General features: G+C 34.9%; 2 protein-coding genes across 4 annotated transcripts; both read right to left on the bottom strand.

Moving 5' to 3' along the window:
• Positions 1-13,291: 13,291 nt before the first annotated feature.
• top1mt (DNA topoisomerase I mitochondrial) lies at positions 13,292-24,575 on the bottom strand. 3 transcript variants are annotated; one of them, XM_067377352.1, is made up of 15 exons: positions 24,512-24,575; positions 24,195-24,442; positions 22,258-22,373; positions 22,060-22,181; positions 21,788-21,910; positions 20,965-21,152; positions 20,606-20,750; positions 20,391-20,534; positions 20,033-20,215; positions 18,501-18,569; positions 16,531-16,645; positions 16,316-16,443; positions 15,433-15,527; positions 13,769-13,918; positions 13,292-13,681 (listed from the first exon to the last, which is right to left on the bottom strand). In XM_067377352.1, exons 4-15 carry the CDS (start codon positions 22,123-22,125, stop codon positions 13,579-13,581), a joined length of 1,509 nt encoding a protein of 502 aa, XP_067233453.1. In that variant the 5' UTR covers positions 22,126-22,181; positions 22,258-22,373; positions 24,195-24,442; positions 24,512-24,575; the 3' UTR covers positions 13,292-13,578. The 3 variants fall into 3 exon arrangements, with proteins under 3 accessions (XP_067233453.1, XP_067233451.1, XP_067233452.1); XM_067377350.1 differs by lacking the exons at positions 24,195-24,442; positions 24,512-24,575 and adding an exon at positions 23,722-23,852; XM_067377351.1 differs by lacking the exons at positions 22,258-22,373; positions 24,195-24,442; positions 24,512-24,575 and adding an exon at positions 23,722-23,783.
• LOC137013755 (DNA topoisomerase 1-like) lies at positions 24,164-27,926 on the bottom strand. Its single transcript, XM_067377688.1, has 7 exons — positions 27,874-27,926; positions 26,675-26,753; positions 26,547-26,596; positions 26,434-26,476; positions 25,827-25,855; positions 25,652-25,718; positions 24,164-24,601 (listed from the first exon to the last, which is right to left on the bottom strand). Exons 1-7 carry the CDS (start codon positions 27,924-27,926, stop codon positions 24,164-24,166), a joined length of 759 nt encoding a protein of 252 aa, XP_067233789.1.
• Between the last annotated feature and the right edge of the window lie 39 nt (positions 27,927-27,965).

A 27,965-nucleotide genomic window follows, 5' to 3' on the forward strand; every position in this document is an offset into this window, starting at 1 on the left:
CAAAAACATTCTATATATATCATTCATGGATCGTTTTTTCCTGAAGCATTTTAGTTAAATAATGATTCTTTTTAAATGTTATACTTGTAACGTTTGAATGATCTCTAAAAATTCTGTAACATTCTAATAATGTTTCTTTATAAAAGTTATACTTGTTACTTTTGAACGTAATTTAAACATTCTGTAACGTTATATTAATGTTTCTTTTTTAATGTTATACTTGTTACTTTTGTACATTCTCTAAACATTCTGTAACGTTATATTAATGTTACTTTTTTAATGTTATACTTGTTACTTTTGAAAGTAATTTAAACATTCTGTAACGTTCTAATGTTTCTTTATAAAAGTTATACTTGTTACTTTTGAACAATTTAAACATTCTGTAACATTCTAATAATGTTTCTTTTATAAATGTTATGCTTGTTACTTTTGAACGTAATTTAAACATTCTGTAATGTTCTAATATTTCTTTTTTAATGTTATACTTGTTACTTTTGAAAGTAATTTAAACATTCTGTAACGTTCTAATGTTTCTTTATAAATGTTATACTTGTTACTTTTGAATGTTCTCTAAAAATTCTGCAACATTGTAATAATGTTTATTTTTAAATGTTATACTTGTTACTTTTGAACGTAATTTAAACATTCTGTAACGTTCTAATGTTTCTTTTTAATGTTATACTTGTTACTTTTGTACATTCTCTAAACATTCTGTAACGTTATATTAATGTTACTTTTTAAATGTTATACTTGTTACTTTTGAATGTTCTCTAAACATTCTGTAACATTCTAATTTTTCTTTTTAATGTTAAACTTGTTACTTTTGTACATTCTCTAAACATTCTGTAACGTTGTATTAATGTTACGTTTTAAATGTTATACTTGTTACTTTTTGAACGTCCTCTAAACATTCTGTAGCATTCAAATGTTTCTTTTTAAATGTAATACTCGTTACTTTTGAATGTTCTCTAAACATTATGTAACATTCAAATATTTCCTTTTTAATATTATACTTGTTTCTTCTGAATGTTCTCTAAACATTCTGTAACGTTCTAACAATGTTTGCAAAATGATGAAATGGAATATTAGGTGTTTTGCCGAATTTCGACTCCCTGATACATTTTTACCCCCCTCGATGAAGTCGCTACCTGATTGCCTAATCCTAACCCCACCCCTAATCATAACCCCACCCCCCCAGCTAATCCTAAACCTACCAACAGGGGTAATCATTTGGCGGGGGTCAGAATTCGGCACGTACCTGTTTCAAAACATTTAAAAAACGTTCAGAGAACATTCAAAAATAACGTTTTTATAACTTAAAGTGCACGTTAGCAAAACATTTTTAAAACACATTTTTGTTATCTGGGTTAGCATCAAAAATCTTCAAATCAAACATTTATTTGATTCAGTCATCATTCGTTTACCTTCACAGACTCGCAAACACACCTATCTGCTTCAATAACACAATTAATAGTTTGAAATATGAAAACCACAAAGTTACTCACCAGAGGAAAGCAGAGAATATAAAGACAACATCTTAACAATAAATCATCAGACAAAAAAACAAAGTTTGGTATAACTGACGAGTCTCGTGATGAAGATGAGAATGTTAAACGCGTTAAAGTTTCACATCCGCTCTTTAAAGAATAAATGTGCTTTTCCTGTCGTTACATCCATCAGAATCAGCCTTTAGAGTCCAGAAAGAGAATAAACACAGAGAGCATCATTGTAAGAGCGACACCTTTCATATCTGACTCCAATCTGAGGAGAATCTCTGTCGCTCTCGCTCTAGTGAAGCCGGATCCGCGAACGAGTCGTTTGTTTGAACCGATTCTTTTGAATGATTCGGTCAAAACGATTCGCATGTAAATCCCTTTGTTAGCTGTGAAACATGTTGTTAACAATAGCTGGAATAATTAATATTACTATTAATACTTGATATTATTAACTTAATTAGGATAATTGTTAATTTTGTTTTTAACAATAATGTTACAACAACGTAATAGCAAGCAGCAATATTACTACAAAGATAAAAAAAGACACATTTGAGAGATGAATCAAGTGATTCAGTGACTCGCCGCTCTCTGTGAACCGATTTGCTCAAATGAACCGAATGATCGCGCGCTCTCTCCCCCGCTGAGCGCAGTCGTGGGCGCGCATAGTGGGCGCGCTCTCTGATGGATCGGACCGCAGCAGGATTCGGATTCAATCACCATGATCTTATGAGTCACTATGTGTGTGTGTCGTGATCACATATAAAGGCGCTCAGGTAAATAAGAGCAGTCTATGTAATTATAAGTTTTACATTATGACATTTACAGCTCAGGCAGAAAAGATCCTGTTTCAGATCTAATGAATTTTTTACTCTTGTCTTGTATTTCATTTTAATGACATGAAACTTTAGAAACAATTAGGCGACTCACATTTAGTCAGAAAATCACTGAACACTTCAAAGCAAAGTCATTAAAGTCTGGATTCACGTCTTAATATCATGCAATATGTTATTATAATGATATGAAACAGTACTGTGTTTTTGCACACGCATCGTACTAATCTAACGTTATTCTGTATCATGCAAATATGAAAATGCATTAAAGGATTAGTTCACTTTCAGATTAAATTTTCCTGATAATTTACTCTCCTCCATGTCATCCAAGATGTTCATGTCTTTCTTTCTTCAGTTGAGTAGAAATGAAGGTTTTTGATGAAAACATTCCAGGATTATTCTCCTTAGTGGACTTCAATGGACTCCAAACAGTCCAAAATTACAGTTTCAGTGCAGCTTCAAAGAGCTTTAAACGATACCAGAGTCTTATCTAGTGAAACCATCTGAGATTTTCTAAAAAAAATTAAAAATGATATATGTTTTAACCATAAATGCTCATTTTTAACTTCTATATTAGAATTTGAACTAATTGTTATATACTTGCACTAGCATATTGTATATGACAATTTAGTGCACTGAAACTGTAATTTTGACCGTTTGCGGTCCAGTGAAGTCCACTATAAGGAGAAAAATCCTGGAATGTGTTCCTCAAAAACATTCATTTCTTTTCGACTGAAGAAAGAAAGACATGAACATCTTGGATGACATGGAGGTGAGTAAATTTTCATTTGAAAGTGAACTAATCCTTTAATATACCAGTGTTTCACTATAGAATCACATCTCTGTTTACTGTACTGTGCCCTTAAATGCTCATTAGTGACATCACAGATATTAACGAACGCTGTAATGGCCTGCCACAGAGTGTTCAATTACTGCTGGAGAACCTCATCTTTAATTCATGCCAAAGTGTTTTTATAGATCAGTATGATGAGGGTGATTTGTTTTGCTGCGACGTGAGGCTCAGGTGTGGGTTATTTGCTTATTCGTCATTTAGAAGATAATTTCTTATTCAAAGTACAGTTGACTCCCTCTAGGGCTCGAGCTCGGGTCGGTTCGAGACTGTGATTACTGGCGTCAGACGAGCAGAAAGCTTCTTCTCTCTCTCATTCTCACCTGAAACCCTGATTCTGGAGCGAGTGGGCGTCTGCCAGCGAAACCCACCGAACCATCAGGGAACCTGAGCTCACTTGACAAGACCAAAATATACGTGTTGAGATGAGTGAGGAAAACAGCACACACTTCACACGTCTACAGGAGCTCAGGGATGAAAATGCTGCGGAATAAACATGAAAGCTGGAGGATAAACATGAAGGGGTCGATAAAGACCACATGAGGAAAATGAGAGCCGGCGTGAACCGGTTTAATGTTTCCCGCCAGAAACCAGTGAGGCTGCTGACCAACTTTTCGTGAAGCCTGACGAATGAAATAATAGTCTGCATGTATGAAATGGATCAGTTTATTGAACCTTTAGACAAAATAAAATAAATGATGCATCAGGTTTTTATGGCTCATAATGTCTAATAAAGTGAGAATATAGAAAAAAACAACAGCAATTTGGTGCAGATGCTGATATTTATATGAAATTCTGATGATTATAATGTAAATCAATTAGATCTTTAAACTGTATAACACACTTCTCACATAAAATGCACATTCTAAAAAATTCTAAGTTAAAAACAACCCAAGTTGAGTTAAATATGAACAAATCTAGTGGTTGGGTTAAATGTTTGCTCAGCCTGCTGGGTAGTTTTATTTAACTCAACTATTGTTTAAAAATTACTGTATTGCTTAAAATGAACCCAAAATAGGCTGGACAACTGAACATTTATTAATATGTTTAAATAATAAACATGTATTAAACTGCTTATTAATAAATGTTCAACTTTTGATTATTATTGTTACATCTAGTAATTATGTGTCTAATTTTTTAATTTTCAACATACTTTGGGTCATTTTAAGCCAGACATATAGTAATTTTTAAACCATAGTTGGGTTATAAATAAAACTACCCAGCAGGTTGGTCAAACATTTAACCCAACTGCTGGGTCAAAACAACCCAGTCACTGTGTTGGTCCATATTTGACCCAACTTAGGTCAAATATTGTTGTTTTAACCCAGCGATTGGGCTGTTTTAACCCAGCGAATGGGCTGTTTTAACCCAGCGATTGGGCTGTTTTAACCCAGCGATCGGGTTGTTTTAACCCAGCGATCGGGTTGTTTTAACCCAGCGATTGGACTGTTTTAACCCAGCGAATGGGTTGTTTTAACCCAGCGAAAGGGGCTGTTTTAACCCAGCAATTGAGTTGTTTTAACCCAGAGAATGGGCTGTTTTAACCCAGCGATTGGGCTGTTTTAACCCAGCGAATGGGCTGTTTTTACCCAGCGAAAGGGGTTGTTTTAACCCAGAGAATGGGCTGTTTTAACCCAGCGATTGGGCTGTTTTAACCCAGTGATTGGGCTGTTTTAAGCCAGCGAATGGGCTGTTTTAACCCATCGAAAGAGGTTGTTTTAACCCAGCGAAAGGGGTTGTTTTAACCCAGTGAATGGGCTGTTTTAACCCAGCGAAAGGGGCTGTTTTAACCCAGCAATTGAGTTGTTTTAACCCAGAGAATGGGCTGTTTTAACCCAGCGAAAGGGGCTGTTTTAACCCAGCAATTGAGTTGTTTTAACCCAGAGAATGGGCTGTTTTAACCCAGCGATTGGGCTGTTTTAACCCAGCGAATGGGCTGTTTTTACCCAGCGAAAGGGGTTGTTTTAACCCAGAGAATGGGCTGTTTTAACCCAGCGATTGGGCTGTTTTAACCCAGTGATTGGGCTGTTTTAAGCCAGCGAAAGGGGCTGTTTTAACCCAGCAATTGAGTTGTTTTAACCCAGAGAATGGGCTGTTTTAACCCAGCGAAAGGGGCTGTTTTAACCCAGCAATTGAGTTGTTTTAACCCAGAGAATGGGCTGTTTTAACCCAGCGATTGGGCTGTTTTAACCCAGCGAATGGGCTGTTTTTACCCAGCGAAAGGGGTTGTTTTAACCCAGAGAATGGGCTGTTTTAACCCAGCGATTGGGCTGTTTTAACCCAGTGATTGGGCTGTTTTAAGCCAGCGAATGGGCTGTTTTAACCCAGTGATTGGGCTGTTTTAACCCAGTGATTGGGCTGTTTTAACCCAGCGATTGGGATGTTTTAACCCAGTGATTGGGCTGTTTTAACCCAGTGATTGGGCTGTTTTAAGCCAGCGAATGGGCTGTTTTAACCCATCGAATGGGCTGTTTTAACCCATCGAAAGAGGTTGTTTTAACCCAGCGATTGGGATGTTTTAACCCAGTGATTGGGCTGTTTTAACCCAGTGATTGGGCTGTTTTAAGCCAGCGAATGGGCTGTTTTAACCCATCGAATGGGCTGTTTTAACCCATCGAAAGAGGTTGTTTTAACCCAGCGATTGAGTTGTTTTAACCCAGTGAATGGGCTGTTTTAACCAAGACTTTTTCCTGCTAAAAAAAGTTGAAAATATCAGACGAGAGAATGCAGCAAAGTTTTGATCACATTGATCATTTAGAGGTCTTAGAAATTCACATATCAAATATTACACTGGTTTTATAGGGTTAAACATGTTTCTGCTTAGTTTTATACTGTGAATTTCACAAATTGATTTCCAGGTCATATTTCAGCTCTCAAACCAATAAATTCTTTTTGAATGAGCTAGTGTGTATATGAAGGCCTAGAACAGGATTCAAGAGCATCGGTTCCTCTCAGTGACGGTCAGCTGGGGTCAGAGGTCACCGATCTGACTGTGCCAGAACAGACGTATTTACAGAACCGGTTCGGTCCAGCTCAGAACACGTCTGCGATGCGGGAAAATAACAGGACTTCTTCTAAAGCAACCTTTCTTTAATCAGAGGAAGACAGTGACTTTATGAGATACTATGAATAAATGCATGAGCAAAAACTAGACACCATGTCTGCTATTAGGCCGGAATGGATAATTAGCTGCTCTTCCGAAATGGCTGCTGCAAACACAGCGTCATGAAAAATACATCCAGAACAGAGCCGAGCTTCAAAGACGCCCATGTTTTGTGCTCCGAGGATCAGAGGTTCGTCACATGACATCCCAACTAACAAAGAACTTTTTCTAACGTTCCCATTAAGATTTAAAAAGTTACTTCTGGATGTTCTCTAAAAACTCATGCAAACGTTAAGGAAACATTCCATTTTATCATTCTGCAAATGTTACAGAATGTTACTTTTGAATGCAAAGAAGTTGCAACATTCAAAAAATGTTCCATGAACCATATAACGTTGAATGAACGTTCCATTAACGTTCCATTTGTTCATAACTTTGAGAAAGCTTTGTAAGCCTAAGTTGACTTGCACCAGTTGCACCAAAGGTCTCGACAATCTCACAATGCTTTTGGGAAATTTGGACAGAACATTCCCTGTTAGCCGGGATGAACCCAAAGCCATCGGAGAAGCCTGTCGCTCATTTATCTCTGTTCTCCCTTCTGTCAGACTGAAGAGGAGAGCCGCTGATGAAGCGACTGTAACAGCTGTAAATGTTTGGGCATCTGCTGCGCTGACAGGCGACGACATGCAAACAAACTCTGATTTGAGAGACGAGCGTCCCAGCAGCTGTTGGAGTTACACGGCCCTTCTAACGCTCGGAACGCCATTTCATCCTTCTGTAAGGAGAAAACGAGGAGGAAAAACAGCTTGGTGCCATTAAATATTCCATGGCAGACTGCCACATGACAGATACTGAAATCAAACTCACACACACCGAGAAAAATCTGATGCTTCTTCTGTAAGACTAATTTTCGAAAGGCAGAATCAGACGAACGTTTTCACCCGTCACAAAATGAGATGCTTAATTCGGTTGAGCTCATTTACGGCTCGTTTTAAACCCTAAATATATCGCCTGGAGGCGGCACAAAAGGTTTTAGTTTGATGAATGATTTTACTATGAAAATTCGGCCACACGCCTCCAGTTAGAGGCTCATTTGCACAGAAAAATCATTGAAGACGACAGCAGCAAACGCAAATGAGTTCTCTTCGGATGAGTCTCGTGTGCCGTAGTCACTAATCCGCAGGATAAACAGTGGGAAAAATCCTTGTTCGGAATGTCTGTGCCGCAGCTGAGAAGACTGATTACCGGCGGAGAGAATCAAGCGTTCTAGAAACACAAAGGAAAGATGAAGAGCTTTAGCCAGATGGAGGAGAATTAGAACCTGAGGGCCAAATGCGGCATCTTATTCTCAAGGTCAATCTGTTTTTATTCCTTAGTGCATCTAAAGAAACAAATGTGACAAGACTTGTTTGCCCTTGATGTGAAACAGGAAATTTTGATTGGATTTGAGATGAAACTTGGGAGAAAAAAGAAAGCACCCCAGCTAACAAAAATAAGTCCCTATTAAGTTCCCTGTAGTCAATCATTTTACCCCATAAAACTCATCTTTGATCACCAAAATGACATAAAAAAATCTTCATGCCTTAAAATAGCTTGAATGTAACTCTACACCCTTGCTTCATTTATGAAAATGCTAATTAGCCCCGCCTCCACTCACTCACACAAGCTCGGAGATCCACTCGGTCAACTTACTGAGATAAACGCTGCACAAAACACTCAGCAATGATTTATGAATTTGCACATTAAAGCATATTAAAACACCACTTAGACATATAAACTACATTAAACTTGATTTTCACCACAGGGGGACTTTTAATTTTATTTCCAACCTGATCTCACGGCAATTTGTACGTATTTTACGAGGTGGCTAATTAGAATTAGCCATTCATTTATATGTTTTTTGCTAAATTTACGAATTAGCCACTCGTAAAATACGTGCGAATTGCCATGCGATCGGGTTGCCAACGCTATCTCACAACCAATTCACACATATTTTAAGAGGTGGCTAATTCGTACAACCTCACTCGTACGAATTCATACGATTTGTCTAAACCCCAGTGACGGGAAGGTTTAGGGGCGGGGTTAGGGGCAGGTCATTCGAAAATTCATACTCTTCTGGTAAATCATACATATCTTACGAGTTGCCAAATTCGCATGAATTCGTACAAATGACCTACCCCTAACCCCACCCCTAAACCTACCGGTCACTGGGGTTTAGACAAATCGTATGAATTCGTACAAATTAGCCATCTCATAAAATACATGCAAATTGGTCGTGAGATAGCGTTGGTTATTTCTGAATGTTCTATGAATGTTTAAAATGTTCAAATGAAACAGTAAATAGTGTGCACGATTTAGTAAATAGAGGGAACAAAATAGTAAATCAAGGAAACGAAATAGTAAATCGTGGGAAGTAATTAGTAAATTGTGGAAATTAAATAGTAGATTGTGCATGTTTTTGTAAATCGAGGAAAAATAGTCAATCGTGCGCACATTTTAGTACATCAAGGGAACGTAATAGTAAATCATTTGCACATTTTAGTAAATCGAGGGAACGAAATAGTAAATCGTTTGCACATTTTAGTAAATCGAGGGAACGAAATAGTAAATTGTGGGAACTAATTAGTAAATTGAGGAAATGAAACAGTAAATCGTGCACACAATTTAGAAAATTGAGGGAACGTAATAGTAAATCATTTGCGCATTTTAGTAAATCGAGGAAATTAAATAGTAAATTGTGCGCACGATTTAGTAAATCAAGGAAATGAAATAGTAAATCGTGCGCACGTTTTAGTAAATCGATGGAATGAATTTGTAAATTGAGGGAACTAAATAGTAAATTGTGGGAACTAATTAGTAAATCGAGGAAATTAAACAGTAAATCATGCGCACGACTGAATAAATCAAGGGAACAAAATAGTAAATTGTGCGCACGTTTTAGTAAATCAAGGGAATGAATTTGTAAAGCGAGGGAACTAATTAGTAAATCAAGGAAACGAAATAGTAAATCGTGGGAAGTAATTAGTAAATTGTGGAAATTAAATAGTAGATTGTGCATGTTTTTGTAAATCGAGGAAAAATAGTCAATTGTGCGCACATTTTAGTACATCAAGGGAACGTAATAGTAAATCATTTGCACATTTTAGTAAATCGAGGGAACGAAATAGTAAATCGTTTGCACATTTTAGTAAATCGAGGGAACGAAATAGTAAATTGTGGGAACTAATTAGTAAATTGAGGAAATGAAACAGTAAATCGTGCACACAATTTAGAAAATTGAGGGAACGTAATAGTAAATCATTTGCGCATTTTAGTAAATCGAGGAAATTAAATAGTAAATTGTGCGCACGATTTAGTAAATCAAGGAAATGAAATAGTAAATCGTGCGCACGTTTTAGTAAATCGATGGAATGAATTTGTAAATTGAGGGAACTAAATAGTAAATTGTGGGAACTAATTAGTAAATCGAGGAAATTAAACAGTAAATCATGCGCACGACTGAATAAATCAAGGGAACAAAATAGTAAATTGTGCGCACGTTTTAGTAAATCAAGGGAATGAATTTGTAAAGCGAGGGAACTAATTAGTAAATCGAGGAAATGAAATAGTAAATTGTGCACATGTTTTAGTAAATCGAAGGAATGAATTAGTAAACCGTCCGCATGATTTAATTTTTTTCTTGCGTGTCATGTGCAGGTCTCCGTACGAACGCACAGCCTTGCAAAGTATACTTCATTTGACTCGTACGCATACACAGGCCACCTTGTGGATAGACTAATTACTGCAATCAAAATTTGCAGTATTTTTCAAGTACAAAAATCCAGCGGTGCGCATACTCTCCTGATGACAAAATTCACATCATGCGCACTGACCCTCGCGTACACTTAAAAAGTGAACTATACTTGGGCTTTAGAAGGAAAAGCCTCAGTTATTAGCATGTATTGGCTTCATTTAAAGCGCAGAGCAACACAAGGTCTCCAGACAGACCGTATTCATCATGAACTACAGCCGTGTTTGTTCTTTGTTCCTCTGAATAAATCAGCACTTTGTTTGTTTCCTGTGTCCAGAATGCCGCAGAAACCACATGGAGGAGGAGTTTGAGAGCCGCTGCATTCATCAGCTCCTCATCGACTCTGTGTGGAGCAGAAAAACAAAGTGCCATTCGCTGGCTGACTGTGCGGATGGATTGTGGACTTTGTTCGGCGTTTCCCGCCATTCTTTGGGAGCGCTTTGATGTGGCGGAGCGACTGAAGGTCCAGATGGGACTCACTACTGCAGTGCTGCATAAAAACACGGCCAGATTACCAACAATAGAGTCACGACCGAGCATGACACAGGGGAAAAGCCTCTAATTAAAAAAAATACTTGTATTAATGTGTGCTGTGTAATGAAAAACGATTAATGTTGATGTTATTGAAGCCCTGTCCGGTCAGAGGGCACATAATCAACGCTGTTTTTCCATTCCAATCCCTGAATGACAATTACTGAACAAACAAGATGTCAGGCACACCCAGAGTCAGAGAAATAAATGGAGGTGAAACAACTGGGTCGAATAAATGTTTAGTTGTCTGACATGGCCAGTATTTTGGATTAAATTCACCTTGAAATATTGCAGTAATTATTTAACCATGCAGATCAATTTAAATTCATGTTCCTGGTAATCTTGAATCAGAATATCTTCTCTTCTCTGATGATGAGGGCGGGGCAACCTGTCACTCACATGAGATCCACCAATAGCAAACCACAACCATCCAATCAATTCCCCACTTTTGTTCTTGTTTGCCAAGCGTTTCATTCGGATATACGACACAATAAGGAAGAAAAGACGAGCACAACTTCTGTTTCATGCTGACTTTTAAAGTACAGCTCAAAACAAGTGAGATTTGGACAATGTCTAAGATTTTGTCATTTGACTGGTAAACTTGAGATAGTTTGGCAACAAAACATTCCGTGCCAGTTATCACAAAACTTAATTGGCATCTTTCACAATTAACCATGTCTGCAAATTATTCACTTACTCATAAATAAATGGAAGAAAATAACACTCAAAACAAGAGGGCCATGGAAAAATCTAGAGAAATAACTGTCAATAAATATTTGTAAAAAAGTAAATAAATAGATTAAAATAAAGTGCTTAAATGTTAAATTAACAGTGGATAAAAATGTAAAAAAAAAAAAATTAAAATAGTGGTAAAGTCTAGAGAAAAACGGTAAAAAAAATAAATAAAATAAAATAAATGAAGTGCTTAAATGTTAAATTACCATTAGATAAAAATGTAAAAAAAAATAATGTTAAAAAAAAAATAAATAAAACATAAGTAAATAAATTAGATTAGATTAAAATATTGTGGAAAAGGAAAAAAAGTTTTTAAAAATATGAAAAACAAATTATGAATTGGATTAAAATAAATGTGGGAAAGTCTAGAGAAATTGTATTAAAAAAAGATCAAAAAACAAAATGATTTAAGAGATTAAAATAAGTAAATTAGATTAAAATAATATAAAAAACGAATAAACAAATATTTAACAACACATAGCAAGTAAAAAAATATACTGAAACTTAAATAATTTTAGATTTAAAATATTAATTTTTCAGTGTGTTTATAAAAGACAGATGTCTTTTAAATTTTAGGACGCGTCCTTCGTACGAGAATGATCATATTTTGGGGTCCATGGATCTAAAAGGAGGTTGAAAAACTGTGTGAAGATGGTGCAGAACTTTTCCCAAGAACAAGAGGACAGAACTCAAAATCAAAGAGACAGAATCTTGTGTTCGACTCTTAATGAAGCTGAACTCCAGCAGTTGAGATGTTTACAGCTGCTTCACACCGATCATTTCTCCTGATCAACTGCGTTTTGTTGCCTTGTTTAGTGATAAAGACGATATTATCAGGTCACGACACTCCTGCAAACACACCGCAACCAGAGACGCCCTGCTGCTGCTGCGGATCCCTTATTATTCCCAACCGTTCCCTCTCAGAGCAAAGCCTAATCCGGCCCAAATCCCACTGCAGTCTTCCAGCGCTGATCTCCGTCTCTCTGACGACATGGAGTGAAACGGCGAGGAGTCGATCGTGAGATCAACAGGCAGGAAACAGAACGCCTCGCCTGCGCTTCACGTCCATCACGGCCGAGGTTCCCTCGAGATCTCCTCCCGCGTCACGTTGACATTCTGAGCAGCAGCTTCACCCTCATTTAAAATCACCAGGTAGAGGCTGATCAAATATTCAAGACCTGCTATGAAAAAAAACTCCGTCAGTATTTTTGATGTAACTTACGTGTTCATATTAAACCGTTTGAGGCTGATGATGTGTGAAATGCAAACTAGAACATGAATGACAGCTGTCACTCAAAATCTGTTCAATGGAGAAGAACCAGACTGAACTTGAGGATCATCTATCATCATCTACAGAGCTCCCAAAAAATTAACAAATATTATAAAATAAATAGAAAAAAAAGAAAAAAACATACATATATATATATATATATATATATATATATATATATATATATATATATATATATATATATATATATATAAAGTAAATAAAACTGAAAATACTTAAATTACAAAAAAAAATAAAAATAAAATACATAAAATAATAATAAAATAAATAAAATGCATAAATACAATACATATTTAAAAAATTGAAATAAAGTACATTAAAATAAATCGATAATAGATAATGCATAAAAATACATAGATTATTAATAAAATAAATATTCATAAAGAGGTAACACCAATAAAATAAAAACAATAGATAAAATAACTATAATAAAACAATACAACTTAATACATAAAATAAAAAAATATCTTTAAAAAAAATACTAGTAATACATAAATAAACATTTGAAATAAAAAGTAATAGATTATAATAAAGTAAATACATACAAATAAAGTACTAAAAAGTAAATAAGATAAAAATTAAATAAAATCGATAAATACAATAAAATCAAATAAAATACACAAAAATAAAATTATAAAAAACAATAAATAACTCAAAATAAAACTATACATAATAGATGAAATAAAAACTAATAACTATAACAAAAAGGAAATATAGATAAAATAAATAAAATACTAGTAATACATAAAAACAACTATAATAAAACAAAGAATAAAAATAAATGAATGGCAGCCGCTGCTCAAAATCCCATCGACACACGAGAACAAACCAGTGAAGTGATCGTACCTGATGTTTAATTAGAGACATTATTTTATTACACAACAGATAAATTCAAAACAAAACACTACAAATAATTATAAAGTACTTCACAAACACAAAAACAGAGCGATCTTCAGAACTGGAAGTTCTCGTCGGCCATGTGAATGGCCCAGGTGAACTTCTCCCTCTGGGTTTTGTTGTAGATCTTCTCAATGGGGACATTGTGTTTCTTACACCTGCCAAAACATCATCATGTGATTAGAGCGTCACATCAATCACTCTACTGTCTGTGTGTGTGTGTGTGTGTGTGTGTGTGTCGTCACCAGGCCACAGTGATGCGTGGGTCCAGGTAGTTGAGTTTGGACGTTCCCAGAGCGATGACCTTGTTCTCCTCACGATCCGTTTCCTGCAGCTGCAGCTTCTTTAACTGTTCACACAGTCTCTGGACCAGCTTCTCCTTCTTCTCCACCAGCCTTACACACACACACACACTGATATAAGATCATCTAAATCCTGCTGTGAAGTGAAGGGAACTAAAATTCTCATTTTACTTACCATTTTTTTCTGAATGTAACAATAAAATGTGACTTTTCCTCCTCTAAACAACACAATTTCGACAGGGAAAATGCAGTGAAAAGATGATTTAACCCTTGTGCGGTCTTCATTTGAGAAGCACACTCAGGGTCTTTCGGGTCTCCAGAGAATGTTTTTACTCCATATTTGGAGGATTTATCATCTCTTTTAAATTTTTATAAATGAATATTTTGTTGAGTAGGTTATGATGCAAAAACAGCTTTTTATGTAAAATTCACTTCATAAAAGACCCACATTTGTAACTTTCATTCATGGGGATCACATGGATAATTTGACATGGTTTAGTGTGAGATTTTTGCCCATCTTTTGGAAAATGCAGTTTTAAAAGTTAAAAAATATCACTTTATCCAGTAGATGGCAGCAGAGCTCCACTATTTGCTGTTTGACTGACATCTTTTCACAAGTATTTTTCATATCTAAATATTATGAAATCACAATTATGACAATAAAAATTACTTTTTGTCAAAGTTTAGTATTTTTTGTAATGAAAAAAAAAAAAATCAGTTTTTCAATATTGTTACATGATGAGAACCCACTTAGAAAATGGATGAAATTTATCCTCAAAATCAACATTAAAACTTTTTTTTTCAGTACAAAAAATGCTAAACTTTGACAAGAAGTAGCTTTTATTGTCATAATTGTGATTTCATAATATTTCGATATGAAAAATACTTGTGAAAAGATGTCAGTCAGTCAAACAGCAAATAGTGGAGCTCTGCTGCCATCTACTGGATAAAGTGATCGTTTTTTTACTTTTACTTTTTTATTTTTTACTGCATTTTCCAAAAAATGGACAAAAAACTTACACTAAACCATGTTAAATTATCCATGTTATCCCCATTAATGAAAGTTAGAAATGTGGGTCTTTTATAAGTTATTTTTTACATAAAAAGCTGTTTTTGTATAAAAACCCATTTAATTTATTTATTAATTATTTATATAAATTTGAAAGACATGCTAAGTCCTCCAAAAACTGCACAAATATGAAGTAAAAACATTAATAAACAGAGTAAAATTACATGCGTTTAAAAAAACAATTATTTTGTTACAAAATTACATTTTGTTGCCAGTCTGGAGACCCTGTGTGAGACTTTATTTCTACACTAACATAAAAACAAGATATCACTAATTTTTCTAAAATTTCTATGAAACTAAAGTGTCATGTCATTTGGACAAAGAGAACGTCACTTTGCTAAAGACCCCATCAGGGTTAATGTAAATGTCTTCAAGCACAAACAGACTGAAGATAATTTCAAACGTGTTTGTTTGCGTGTTTCTCTCTTTTGGCTGTTGATCCGTCTCAATATTTCATGTTTCACAGCTCGAGCGCTGCTGCTGGCACACGATTAACTCCACTAACCTTGAGTCCTGCTGATTTAAAAAGACTTCTTACTTCTTGGATTTGTCAGATGGAGCGTCTTTATGTGCTCTCTTCGCTTCTTTCAGCTCTTTTTTGGCGTCTTCAATTTGTTCCTTTTTCTTTTGGATCTGTAAACAGAAGCGAATGTGAGCGTGACCTCTGACCGAGGCGGGCAAACACTGACCACATGAGTGTGTGTGTGTGTGTTTACTCCTCCAGAAGTGTATTAAGTGTTCAGCGAGGCGCCGTGTGCTGACGCTGCTTTCATCGCTCGAGTCTCTGCGCTTTACATGGTGTGTGTGATTACTTCTGACGGCCTCGTCCTCTAAAGCTCCAATCCTGACCTTGACCTCAGCGCTGAACGGCTGACTGAAAACATTTCACTTCCCTGCAGTTACAAACCCACCTGGAATCCAATAATGTCTGACCCTGAGAGTCACACGGCGCTGCCGGCGAGAGCGATTCACAGTGACTGATGTGTCGAAGCTTTAAACACACTTTAAGAACTAGATTCAGTTCAGTGTTAAAGAAGCTGTTGTTTTTGGGCTCTACTAGATTGAATGTTGATTATTTTCCTCATATTCTCCATTGTTCAGCTCCTCTCTTCCCAGTCTGTCAGTAACGCTCTGTTTAGTTCCTGTCTCTATGAAGCCCCTCCTTCTGAAAAGCACACTGTGCTCTGATTGGTCGGCTGGAGCGGTGTGTTGTGATTGGTGTTTGGGAAATGCCCCGCCCCCTACCATAACCGCCAGTTTCAACACACTACTAACTAACTCAACCAGGCCCCGCCCCTTTATTCTGCATATTAATTATTTAAATGAGGAAGATTATTGGAACACTGACACTGCAGAAGCTCTACAGAAGAGAAGCGTGTGATTATTCAGATCTGATGTGGATTATAGCAGACGTGCGTCACCTTCTCCTGCAGCATCTGCATTGATTTCTCAAAGGTTTTGGGTGCTGCCCTCTGGTGGTTACAGAGGATCGCCACAGCTCTGTTCGCTCGGTTATAGGACAGGATCTTCTCCTCCACCGTCATGTCATCTGAAAGACAGGAGCAGTGTGAACATGAATTCTCTCATTGTGAAAGATGCAGATGATTCTTAGCGTTTAGTGACAGTCTGGACTGACCTGCGGTCAGTTTATTGAGCTGATCCTGCAGTGTGGTCGAGGCGTTGAAGGTTCGAAACACTTTGGCCGTCAGTCCAGGCATGGACTCGGTCAGGGTTTTGTTGAGGTTGGTCGTCTGAGAACAACAGGACAAAATTAGAAATGTAATTTATTTTTAAATTATTATTTTTCAATTAACCCCTTCATTGCCGTGTGATTTTTTTTCTGCATCATGGATAATTTGTAGAATGTACCCTCAAAAAATGATGTATTTATATAAAAAAAATTCCTATTAATTTCTATGGCGTCTTTTTTGCAATTTTGTGTTTTATTTCTAAATTATTTTTTAATTAACCCTTTCATTGCTGTGCTTTTTTCTGCATCGTGGCTGATTTGCAGCCCCTAAAACTGTGTAGTTATTAAATTTCACAATTTCTATGGGGGTCCTTTTTTAAATGTTGTCATTTTGTGTTTAATTATTATTTTTCAATTAACCCCTTCATTGCTGTGCTTTTTTCCTGCATCATGTCTGATTTGTAGAGTGTACCCCCCCCCCAAATTATGCATTTTTCTTTTTTAAATTTCCTATGAATTTCTATGGTGGTCATTTTTGAAATGTTGTAATTTTTAATTAACCCCTTCATTGCTGTGCTTTTTTCTGCATCGTGGCTGATTTGCAGCCCCCAAAACTGTGTAGTTATTAAATTTCACATTAATTTCTATAGTGGTCATTTTTGAAATGTTGTCATTTTATGTTTAGTTATTATTTTTCAATTAACCCCTTCATTGCCGTGTGATTTTTAATTTTTTTTTGCATCATGGATAATTTGTAGAGTGTGCCCTCAAAAAATTATGTATTTAAAAAAAAAAAAAAATCCTATTAATTTCTATGGTATCTTTTTTTGAAATTTTGTATTTTCTTTCTAAATTATTTTTTAATTAACCCCTTCATTGGTGTGCTTTTTTCCTGCATCGTGGCTGATTTGCAGTCCCCAAAACTGTGTAGTTATTAAATTTCACATTAATTTCTATAGTGGTCATTTTTGAAATGTTGTCATTTTATGTTTAATCATTATTTTTCAATTAACCCCTTCATTGCTGCGTGATTTTTTTCTGCATCATGGATAATTTGTAGAGTGTACCCTCAAAAAATTATTTATAAAAAATGTCCTATTAATTTCTATGGCGTCTTTTTTGCAATTTTGTATTTTCTTTATAAATGATTTTTTAATTAACCCCTTTATTGCTGTGCTTTTTTCCTGCAACAGCGATTTCCTGATTTGTAGTGTACCCCCCAAGAATTACATATATTTCTTTACTAAATTTCCTATGAATTTCTACAGTGGTCATTTTTGAAATGTTGTAATTTCTTTCCAAATTATTTTTTTAATTAACCCCTTCATTGCTGTGCTTTTTTCTGCATAATGGCTGATTTGTAGCCCCCAAAACTGTATTTTTTAAATTTCCCATTCATTTCTATGGTGGTCATTTTTGAAATGACATTTTATTTTTTTTCCTGCATCATGGATAATTTGTAGAGTGTACCCTCAAAAAGTTATGTATTTATAAAAAATTTCGTAATGTTGTAATTTTATATTTAATTATTTTTAAATTAAAAAATAATTTTTCTTTTTCTGCGTCATGGCTGATTTGTAGATTGTACCCCCCAAAATTGTGTATTTGTTTCATGTTTTATAACATATCACACATCAAACTCACCAGCACTGACCGCTGGGATACTAGTGATGATTTAGTGCTGGTAACATGTGATTATCACTTGATGCAGTAGTAAACATCACATGACTTGATAGTCAGGGATATTATAGTCAAAAACCATTAAAAAAATAATTTTATCACTTGAAATGAATTCTTTTACATATTTTAAGGCTTATTTCAACGTTCTAATTTTCACTTAATCAAATTCAAAATATTAATAGCTATAACAGTATTTCAACGACACTAAAATAAGCTCCTCCAACAAACACACTTACTGTAATTCGGTCAAATAAATCATCTTCAGGATCCTTATGCTTTATGAACAGCTTCAGGCTCTTGAAAACCTGCAGAATGAAACAGTAGATCATGATGAACACAAATAAATAGAGCTGCTACAATCATATCTCACACTGATTGTGTATCAATAGTTTATAAATGCATTCATTCATTCATCTCATTTCCTAAAGTTTAACCAGAGACTGAAACGGATGCCGCAGATTCTCTCGTGTGATGTGTCGAATCATGACACGTGTAATGTCATGAGAGAGTTAACGAGAGTTCGTTAACCCTCTGGTGCTCCTCATTTAGGGGTCAAACTCTCACTCTGCCTGATCAAAAGTAGCTGAACACCTCAAATCTCACTTTATTTTCCCAGTTGAACTAATGTAATTTATTTTTATTAAATACTATGATTTATTTAATATTTTGAGGGATTGTATGGTACTAAGTAATATTTATGCAAGAATTGTGATTCATTTGTTTCCATTATTTTTATAACATAATATAATCCATACATATTTTATCCTATTTTTTTAAAAATACATTTCAATTAACCCCTTCATTACTGTGTGCTTTATTTTCCTGCATCATGGCCGATTTGTAGACTGTACCTCACAAAAAAAATGTGTATTTTTAAAAAATTATTCATTCATTTCTAATGGCGGTAATTTTTGAAATGTCATTTTTAAAAAAAAAATAATTATTTTTCAATTAACCCCTTCATTGCTGTGTGCTGCTGTTCATTTCCTGTATCATAGCTGATTTGTAGACTGTACCCCCAAAAAAATCGTGCATAAAAAAAAAATATATATATTCCAATTCATTTCTATGATGGACATTTTTTAAATGCAATTGTATTTTTTGGTTATTTTTTATTATTAACCCCTTCATTGCTGTGCTTTTTTCTGCATCATGTCTGATTTGTAGACTGTACCTCCCAAAAAATTTGTATTTTTTAAAAATTATTCATTAATTTCTATGGCGGTCATTTTTTAAAAAAATGTAATTATTTTTCAATTAACCCCTTCATTGCTGTGTTTTTTTCCCTGCATCATGGCTGATTTGTAGATTGTAAAATTGTGTATTTTATAAATTACCTATTCATTTTCTATGGTGGTCATTTTTGAAATGTTGTAATTTTATATTGAATTTTATATTGAATTAACCCCTTCATTGCTGTTTTTTTTTTCCTGCATCATGGATGATTTGTAGAATGTACCCCCAAAAAATTATTAATTATTTTTTTTTTTTTACATTTCCTATTAATGGTCATTTTTGAAATATTGTAATTTTTTTTTTAATTATAATTTTTCAATTAACCCCTTCGTTGCTGTACTTTTTTCTGCATCATGGCTGTTTTGTAGATTGTAGCCCCCAAAATTGTGTATTTTTTTAAAGTTCTATTCATTACTTTAATTAAATAATTGTATTTTATTGTATTATATTGTGAAAACTGCAGACCATGAAGAGCACCCGAGGGTTAAAGAGTGGCAGACAGCATGTGCGATATAACAGCGTTTGCGGTGACCTGTTTCTCCACCGGCACTTTGTTGTAGTAGCGGATGGAATCTTTTCCCAGGAAGTCAAACTCCACCACATACTCCAGTCCGTCCAGATGCCGGTGAAGTGTGATGTGCTCCACACGCAGAGAACAGCAGCCCACCGTATCCGCAGACTCGTCGTCCTTCTCGTTCCCCGCTCGCAGGGCCAGCTGCGCACACACACACACACACACACATTAATCTATCTATCAACATATGAATACACACAAAATCCACCTAATGGGTGGAGCTTAACCTATTCGGTTCAGGTAGGGTTAGGGTGTGACTGGCCCATTAAGCTCCACCCATTATGAGCTGGATGTCATGCTCCGCCCATCAGTTCACCTTATCGATGAAGTAGATGGCGACTCCTCTCTGTCTGCTCTTCATCTCTCTGGACGTCCAGTCACGTCTGTACTGCTTCCTGATGGTGTCCACACACGACTTCAGCTGACGCGCCGTCTCGTACTTCTGCCAGTCCTTCTCGCCCTGAACACAGACCGTCATCATCATCATCATCATCATCATCATCTCTGACGCGAGCGTGAGCTCAGACTCACCTTGAGTTTGGAGCTGGGGTTCAGCATGATGTATTTGGGTCGTCCATGAATGTTCTCCAGCCACGACGCCAGCCATGTGACCGTGTTATCGTGCTGAACGCGCTTCCACTTGTGGCCTGCAGGGGCTTCTGGGATCTTAGAGTCTCTGTGGAGTGAAAATTGTACGATATGATACGGTCGTTGATATGGTTTTAATTAATTAATAACTTTAAGAATAAGTCTCTGTAAATTTACGCAAAATTTGTCTGTTCGAAGTTTCTGTGCTTTAGGATCAAATTTATCATCAAAATAAAATAATATATAATACATTATACACAGTTCTTGTTTTAATAAATGATAAACAGTTCTAGTTCTCTCACTGGCTGCAGTTGATGGTGACGTCCTCCGGCTGGATGCGCTTCTTCAGTTTGCCCATCTTCGGATGTTCTCCTCGCCCGCGGAACAAACCCGGCGGCTCCAGCTTGAAGTTCCCGATTTTCTCGCGGTGTCCGTCCAGCAGACAGTAGCCGTACTCCTCGATCAGCCGGTTGGCTTCCTCTTTCAGGACCTGATTGAAACACAAAACATTACGGAAGCCTCCGATAACTCTGTGAGCGCTAAACCCTTGTCAAATAAAGACAATCTCAATAAATACATGTTTTTATATATCTGCATTTATTTATTGATCCGTATTAGTTTCAAATACACTTTATGCATAAAGTAGTATTTTTATAATATAATCAATCCATATAATTTTATCCTATTGTTTAAATACATTTAAATTAACCCTTTCATTGCTGTGTGCTTTTTCCTGCATCATGGAGGTTTGTAGAGTGTACCCCCCAAAAAATATTTAATTTATTTTTACATTTCCTATTAATTTCTATGGTGGTCATTTTTGAAATATTGTAAAAAAAAAAACAATTTATTATAATTTTTAAAATATTAACCCCTTTTTTTCTGCATCATGGCTGATTTGTAGATAATACCACCCAAAATTGTGTATTTTTTTTTTTAAATTTCTATTTATTACTATCATTGTATAGTAAAAACTGCAGATTTCACATATAAAAATACATTTTTTACCGTTATGCAAGGCAAAAGAAGTCAGAATCAATGATGAACTGAAACTGCATTCTGCTCACGTATTCCAAGGCTGTTATTGGATTATTGGGAGTAAACGGACTGAAATCAGACACGCACCTGCTTCTCCTCTTTCGTCATGTTCTTTCGCTCCTCCGTCTTCTCCAGGAAATACTTGTGCATATGGCTGAAGTCACACTTGGAGAGCGTCTTTATCAGCTTCTTCTCTTCTTTAGTCATTTCCTGATTCAAGAACGCAGTTTAAGTTTACCAGGTGTAAAAAGTACTCAAATTCTACTGAAAACTAATGGATATTGAGTGAAAACTTTACTCAGTTAAAAGCCAAAAACACACTTCGGTTAAAGTAAAACAAGAAAAACTTTAAATTGTACCTCCTTCCAGTCACTGAAGAAGTTGTTCTGAAACACATCTTTACTGGTGTACTCGTGGTCCAGCATCTTGGCGTAGAAAGTGGCGATTTCCTCCGTCGCTGGACTCAATTTCACCGGCTGACCTGAAAACAGTTGATTAACACTGTTATTTTCCTGTTTATTACTGTGTTAAGACATCAGATCACATGACGCTCTTACCGTCGTAATAAAAGGGCACGTTATCGGGCAGCGTCTCATATTCCGGAGGGAAATACGGTCCTTTGTGCTCGAGGCGGCTCCATTTTTGACTGTCCGAGGATTTGCCTTCTTCCCACCTGATCATTCAATCGCAGGTTATTCAAACGCACAAGAACACAGACAAATATGAAGAATCACGTGACAATTATGAGCAGAAACATGAGAAGACACTAAAGAGAAGCATTAATATAGTGAGCAACAATTATACCGTCTGCAAATTCAACCTCAAAAATAATTTATTATGATAAATTTATTGATAAATTATGGGAAAAATGGATTTGTGTGATTGAAGTCCATGAATTTTTAAAATGAATTATAACGTTAAAATATAAAAATACTAATTATATTAAAATAATATAAAACATTTAAAAACAGTATGGAAAATAAATATTAACTTAAATATTTATTTAACGGTCTCTCACTGATTAATGAGCTCATAAAGCAATGCAACACAATTCTACGTTTAAATTGATTTATTAACATTTATTAATGATCACTTAAATTAATTTTTTGTATCCATTTCAAAATAACATTCATTATACATAATTATATTATCATAATTACATAATCATCTGTTTAAAGTGAACAAATAAGATTTTAGGATTAAGAATTAATGATTATTTATGAATAAATTATGGAAAAATTTGTATACTGACAATTTTTTTAAATAAATTTATGTGAAATAAAAAAGTATTATATTATTATTATTATTATATTAAATTAAAATAATCTAAAAATAATATTTTAAGTTAATATTTAGTTTTGCACAGATTAATATGAGCTCAAAGCAACTTAATACTACATAATCATGTTTAAATTATTGATTAAAATAAATTAATGAAATTAAATTTATTTATTTACTTAATATAAAATATTATATTAAATTACATTATTAAAATACTATATTAATATCATATTTTAAATAAATAATTAACAGTCTTTTATCGATTAATAATCATCTGTTTAAAGTGAAAATGTATAAATGATTATTTATTAATTATAGGAAAATGTATTTGCATGACTGATGTCCACCAATTTTTAAAATAAATATGTTAAATATATTATTTCATATTACCATTAAATTAAATTAACCTAAAAAATTATATTTAATAAAGTTTTACACAGATTAATGAGTTTATAAAGTTACACAATACACAATTCTACATAATCATGTTTCAATTATTGACAATTTAAATTATTTGAATTTATTTTAAATTATTTAAACATTTAGCTAGCGTATATTAATACAACACAACTTTAATACTTTAAGTTAATATCTAATTAAAGCTGCAATATACCATTCTACAAGATTTTCTATTTAAGTTTATCATGTCAACTTTTATCTGGTTAGTTTCCGCGTAGCGCGCATGCGCATATGTGATCTCACTCATGAATATTAATCTCATTAATGAATATTAATCTGACCTGCAGACCGACAGTGTTTTCGCGGCTCGATCATAATGTCTGACAGAAGAAACGAGCGAAGCGACTTTATTACGTTCCGCTGAAATATAAACGACTCGTGAAATAACGAACAAACATCTTCTCATTCCCCGCAGCAGCAGCAGCGCACAGCGGACATGTGCTCTTCTGCACATGCGCACTTACGCGCGTCTGTGCGTCACATGTATGTGTCCGACCGGCGATATCTGCACGATAACAGTTCCACACGCCAATTTATTCCGCTTCAAACGGGCTTTATTCATTAAAATAAGATGTAAAATTAAGTAACATATATTTAAAATGACGCAATGTATTTTAATTCTGACTTATTAAGCCTATTTATTTCCTTCAAAATTAAGTTAATTTAACTGAATGAATTGAGTTCAGTAGATACTTTAATTCTGCTCAAATGAATCCTTAAAGACTACCTGAAGGAAAGCAGTGTGAACACGTACCACTTCCACTTATCAGACTCATCGTTCTTGTCCTCTTTCTTCACCTTCTCTTTTTTCTTCTGCTGTTCCTCGCCTTCATCATCCTTCTTGATCTTTTTATTCTTCTCTGGTTTGTCATGTTCAGAACTCTTTTTTCTTTTCTTCCCAGACTGTTGATTTTTATCACTCTTTTCATCTTTGATTCTCTTCTTCTTTATCTTGGCAGGTGCAGTGACCGGCAGGCCGTCCGTCTCCCACCTTTCATCCGTCTGAAACAAGTCACATGTGATTGAGGATGATGATGAAGAACATGACGCCTGCGCTCTGATACGACAAACCTGATTTGAGTCGTTCTTCAGGTTCTCATCTGCAGTCCGCTCGTTCTTCTCTGTGTGATTGAGACGCTCCTTACTGCTCTTTGATCGAGTCTGAGAATCAATCGGAAGAAATTAACCCCTAGAGGGTCGTTTTAGACCCCAAACAACGTTTGTTAAAATAAAAAAAGTTATCTTTGTCCAAATGACATGAAACTTTGTACAGTGGTTAACACTTTCTAGATCTACAAATAAAAAAGAAACAAATTGGGAGTGATATCTTGTTTTTATGTTAGTGTAAAAAATAAAGTCACACTCAGGGTCTCCAATTTTGTTACAAAATAAATTAAAATTTTTTTTAAATAAGTTTATACAAAAACAGCTTTTTATGTCAAATTTACTTTATAAAAGAGCCACATTTCTAACTTTCATTCATGGGGATCACATGGATAATTTGACATGGTTTAGTGTGAGATTTTTGCCCATCTTTTGGAAAATGCAGTTTTAAAAGTAAAAAATGATCACTTTATCCAGTAGATGGCAGCAGAGCTCCACTATTTGCTGTTTGACTGACTGAAAGACTCTTTACACAAGTATTTTTCATATTTAAATATTATGAAATCACAATTATAACAATAAAAATTACTTTTTGTCAAAGTTTAGTCTCATCATAATGTAAAAATATCGAAAAACGGATTTCTCACTACAAAAAATACTTAACTTTGACAAAAAGTAATTTTTATTGTTATAATTGTGATTTGATAATATTTAGATATGAATCCAACTGAAAAAACTTGTGAAAAGAGTCTTTCAGTCAGTCAAACAGGAAATAGTGGAGCTCTGCTGCCATCTACTGGATAAAGTGATATTTTTTAACTTTTAAAACTGCATTTTCCAAAAGATGGGCAAAAATCTCACACTAAACCATGTCAAATTATCCATGTTATCCCCATGAATGAAAGGTAAAAACATTAATAAACAGAGTAAAATTACATTTGTTTAAAAAAAAAAAAAAAAAAAACTTTTATTTTGTTACAAAATTACATTTTGTTGCCTGTAGTCTCTGGAGACCCCGAAGACCCTGAGTGTGCTTCCCAAACGAAGACCGCACAAGGGTTAAATAAACCTGTATAAGAATACCTAAAACACTGTCAATCAAAATACCTTCTGTTTGTTGTTGTTTTTGTTTTCTGGTGGGCTTGATTTCTCCTGTCCATCATCACGTTGAGTTCTGATGAATCATATAAACACAAATCACTCACTTCACAGTTCAACTCATTGTTTTGACCGTGCATTTCACAATGACTCAATCATATGAAGTGAAACTGAGATCTCTTGCCTTTCATCAGGATCAGCTGCTGTGGCGTCCTGCAAAATAAAACATTCTCAAGATTCAAACTGAAGCATTTTCTCATATAAACACTTTTAAAAATAAGGTTCCACAAGGAGTTTTTCTTCTATTTTTCACTTTTATGCAATGGATGTTGAAGGATTAGTTCACTTCAGAATGAATTTCATGATAATTTCCATGTCATCCAAGATGTCTTTCTTTCTTCAGTGGAAAGGAAATCATTCCAGGATGTTTCTCCATATAGTGGACTTCACTGGGGTTCAACGGGTTGAAGGTCCAAATGTCAGTTTCAGTGCAGCTTCAAAGAGCTCTACATGATCCCAGACGAGGAATAAGAGTCTCATCTAGAGAAACCATCGGACATTTTCTACAAAAAATAAAACATTTTAAGCACAAATGCTCGTCTTGCACTGCTCTGTGATGCTCCACGCATGACGTAATCATGTTAGAAAGATCATGAACCCCAGTGAAGTCCACTATATGGAGAAAAATCCTGGAATGTTTTCCTTTCCACTGAAGAAAGACAGACATGAACATCTTGGATGACACGGAGGAGAGTAAATTAATGATTTTTCATCTCATTAAATGATCTCACCACATTCATGTCAGCATCTCCTGCTTCACATTTCACCTCGCTTCTAAAACAGAAGAATATATGAGTGAGTGACAGAACTTCATGCATTATTATTATTCAAGCTGAAGACGCACCTGGAGACTCCAGACTCCTGCTGACGTTCTCCCGAGTCGGACTGTTTCTTCTAGTAATGATTCACAATCATTTATACTTCAGACACACATTCATACTTCTTTATGACCTTCTGTCATGATGCTTTTACCTTCGAGGAGGGTTTGTGTTTGCCGTTCAACTCCGAGTCCTTTCCTCTGTCTTTAGAGGAATGCTTGGACTTCTTCTCTCTGACACACGCAAGAGATCTTAGTTAAATAAACCTGAAATATCTGTTTTTCTCAGAATATTCTCTCAACGTTATAGATAAATATTCCTCTGGGAATGTTAATAGAACATTGGATTAAAGTTATCAAATATTCTCAAAAACATTGTTTATACAATGTTTTAGTTGGATGTTTATCTAATGTTATTTTAATTTGTGATAATGTTACATTTTAAAAAATTCTAGGTTAAAAACAACCCAAGTTGGGTTAAAAAAAAAATTGGACAAACCCAATGTGCTGGTCGGTTTTATTTAACTCAACTATTGTTTAAAAATTAAACAAAAATAATGAAATAAAATAAAAATAAATAAATGTAAAAAAAAAAAAAAAATTAATCAAAAATAATTAAACATTTATTAAATTTCTTATTAATAAATGTTCACCTTTTGATTATTATTGTTGCCTCTAGTAATTATGTGTCTGATTTTTGAGTTCCAACATATTTTGGTTCATTTTTACGGTGGCCGAGAGAGCTCAACGCGCTGCAAATGAGAAAACATCTTGATCAGTTTGACAACACATGCGCTGCAAACTCCACAACACTTACAAATGGTGAAACGCGCTGCAAATAAAGAAAACATCTTCATCAGTTTGACAACACATGCGCTGCAAACTCCACAACACTTACAAAAAGAAAAACGCGCTGCAAATAAAGAAAACATGTGGAGTTTGCAGCGCGTGTGTTGTCAAACTGATGAAGATGTTTTCTTTATTTGCAGCGCGTTTTTCTTTTTGTAAGTGTTGTGGAGTTTGCAGCGCATGTGTTGTCAAACTGATGAAGATGTTTTCTTTATTTGCAGCGCGTTGAGCTCTCTCGGCCACCGTACATTTTAAGCCAGACATATAGTCATTTTAAAATAATAGTTGAGTTAAATAAAACTACCTAGCAGATTGGACAAACATTAACCCAACCACTTGGGTTGTTTTAAAACAGCATCTAGATCTCTCTGAACATCCTCATAATGTCTGCAAAACTATACAATGTTCTCAACGCGATCGCGTACAAGAACAAACGTTTTAAAAACATTTTTAAAAACCCGTCATTTTTATAACATTCTTAGAACATGTGATGAAACTTTCTGACCTCTTGTCGTGTTTTTTACTGCTCTTCTCATGTCCTTCCTTTTCCAGTTTCATCCTGTAAGTTCATCCAGTATTTTCTACACTGTAAAGACA

The sequence above is a fragment of the Chanodichthys erythropterus genome, chromosome 23, assembly GCF_024489055.1.
Source record: "Chanodichthys erythropterus isolate Z2021 chromosome 23, ASM2448905v1, whole genome shotgun sequence".
Taxonomy (NCBI): Eukaryota; Metazoa; Chordata; class Actinopteri; order Cypriniformes; family Xenocyprididae; genus Chanodichthys; species Chanodichthys erythropterus.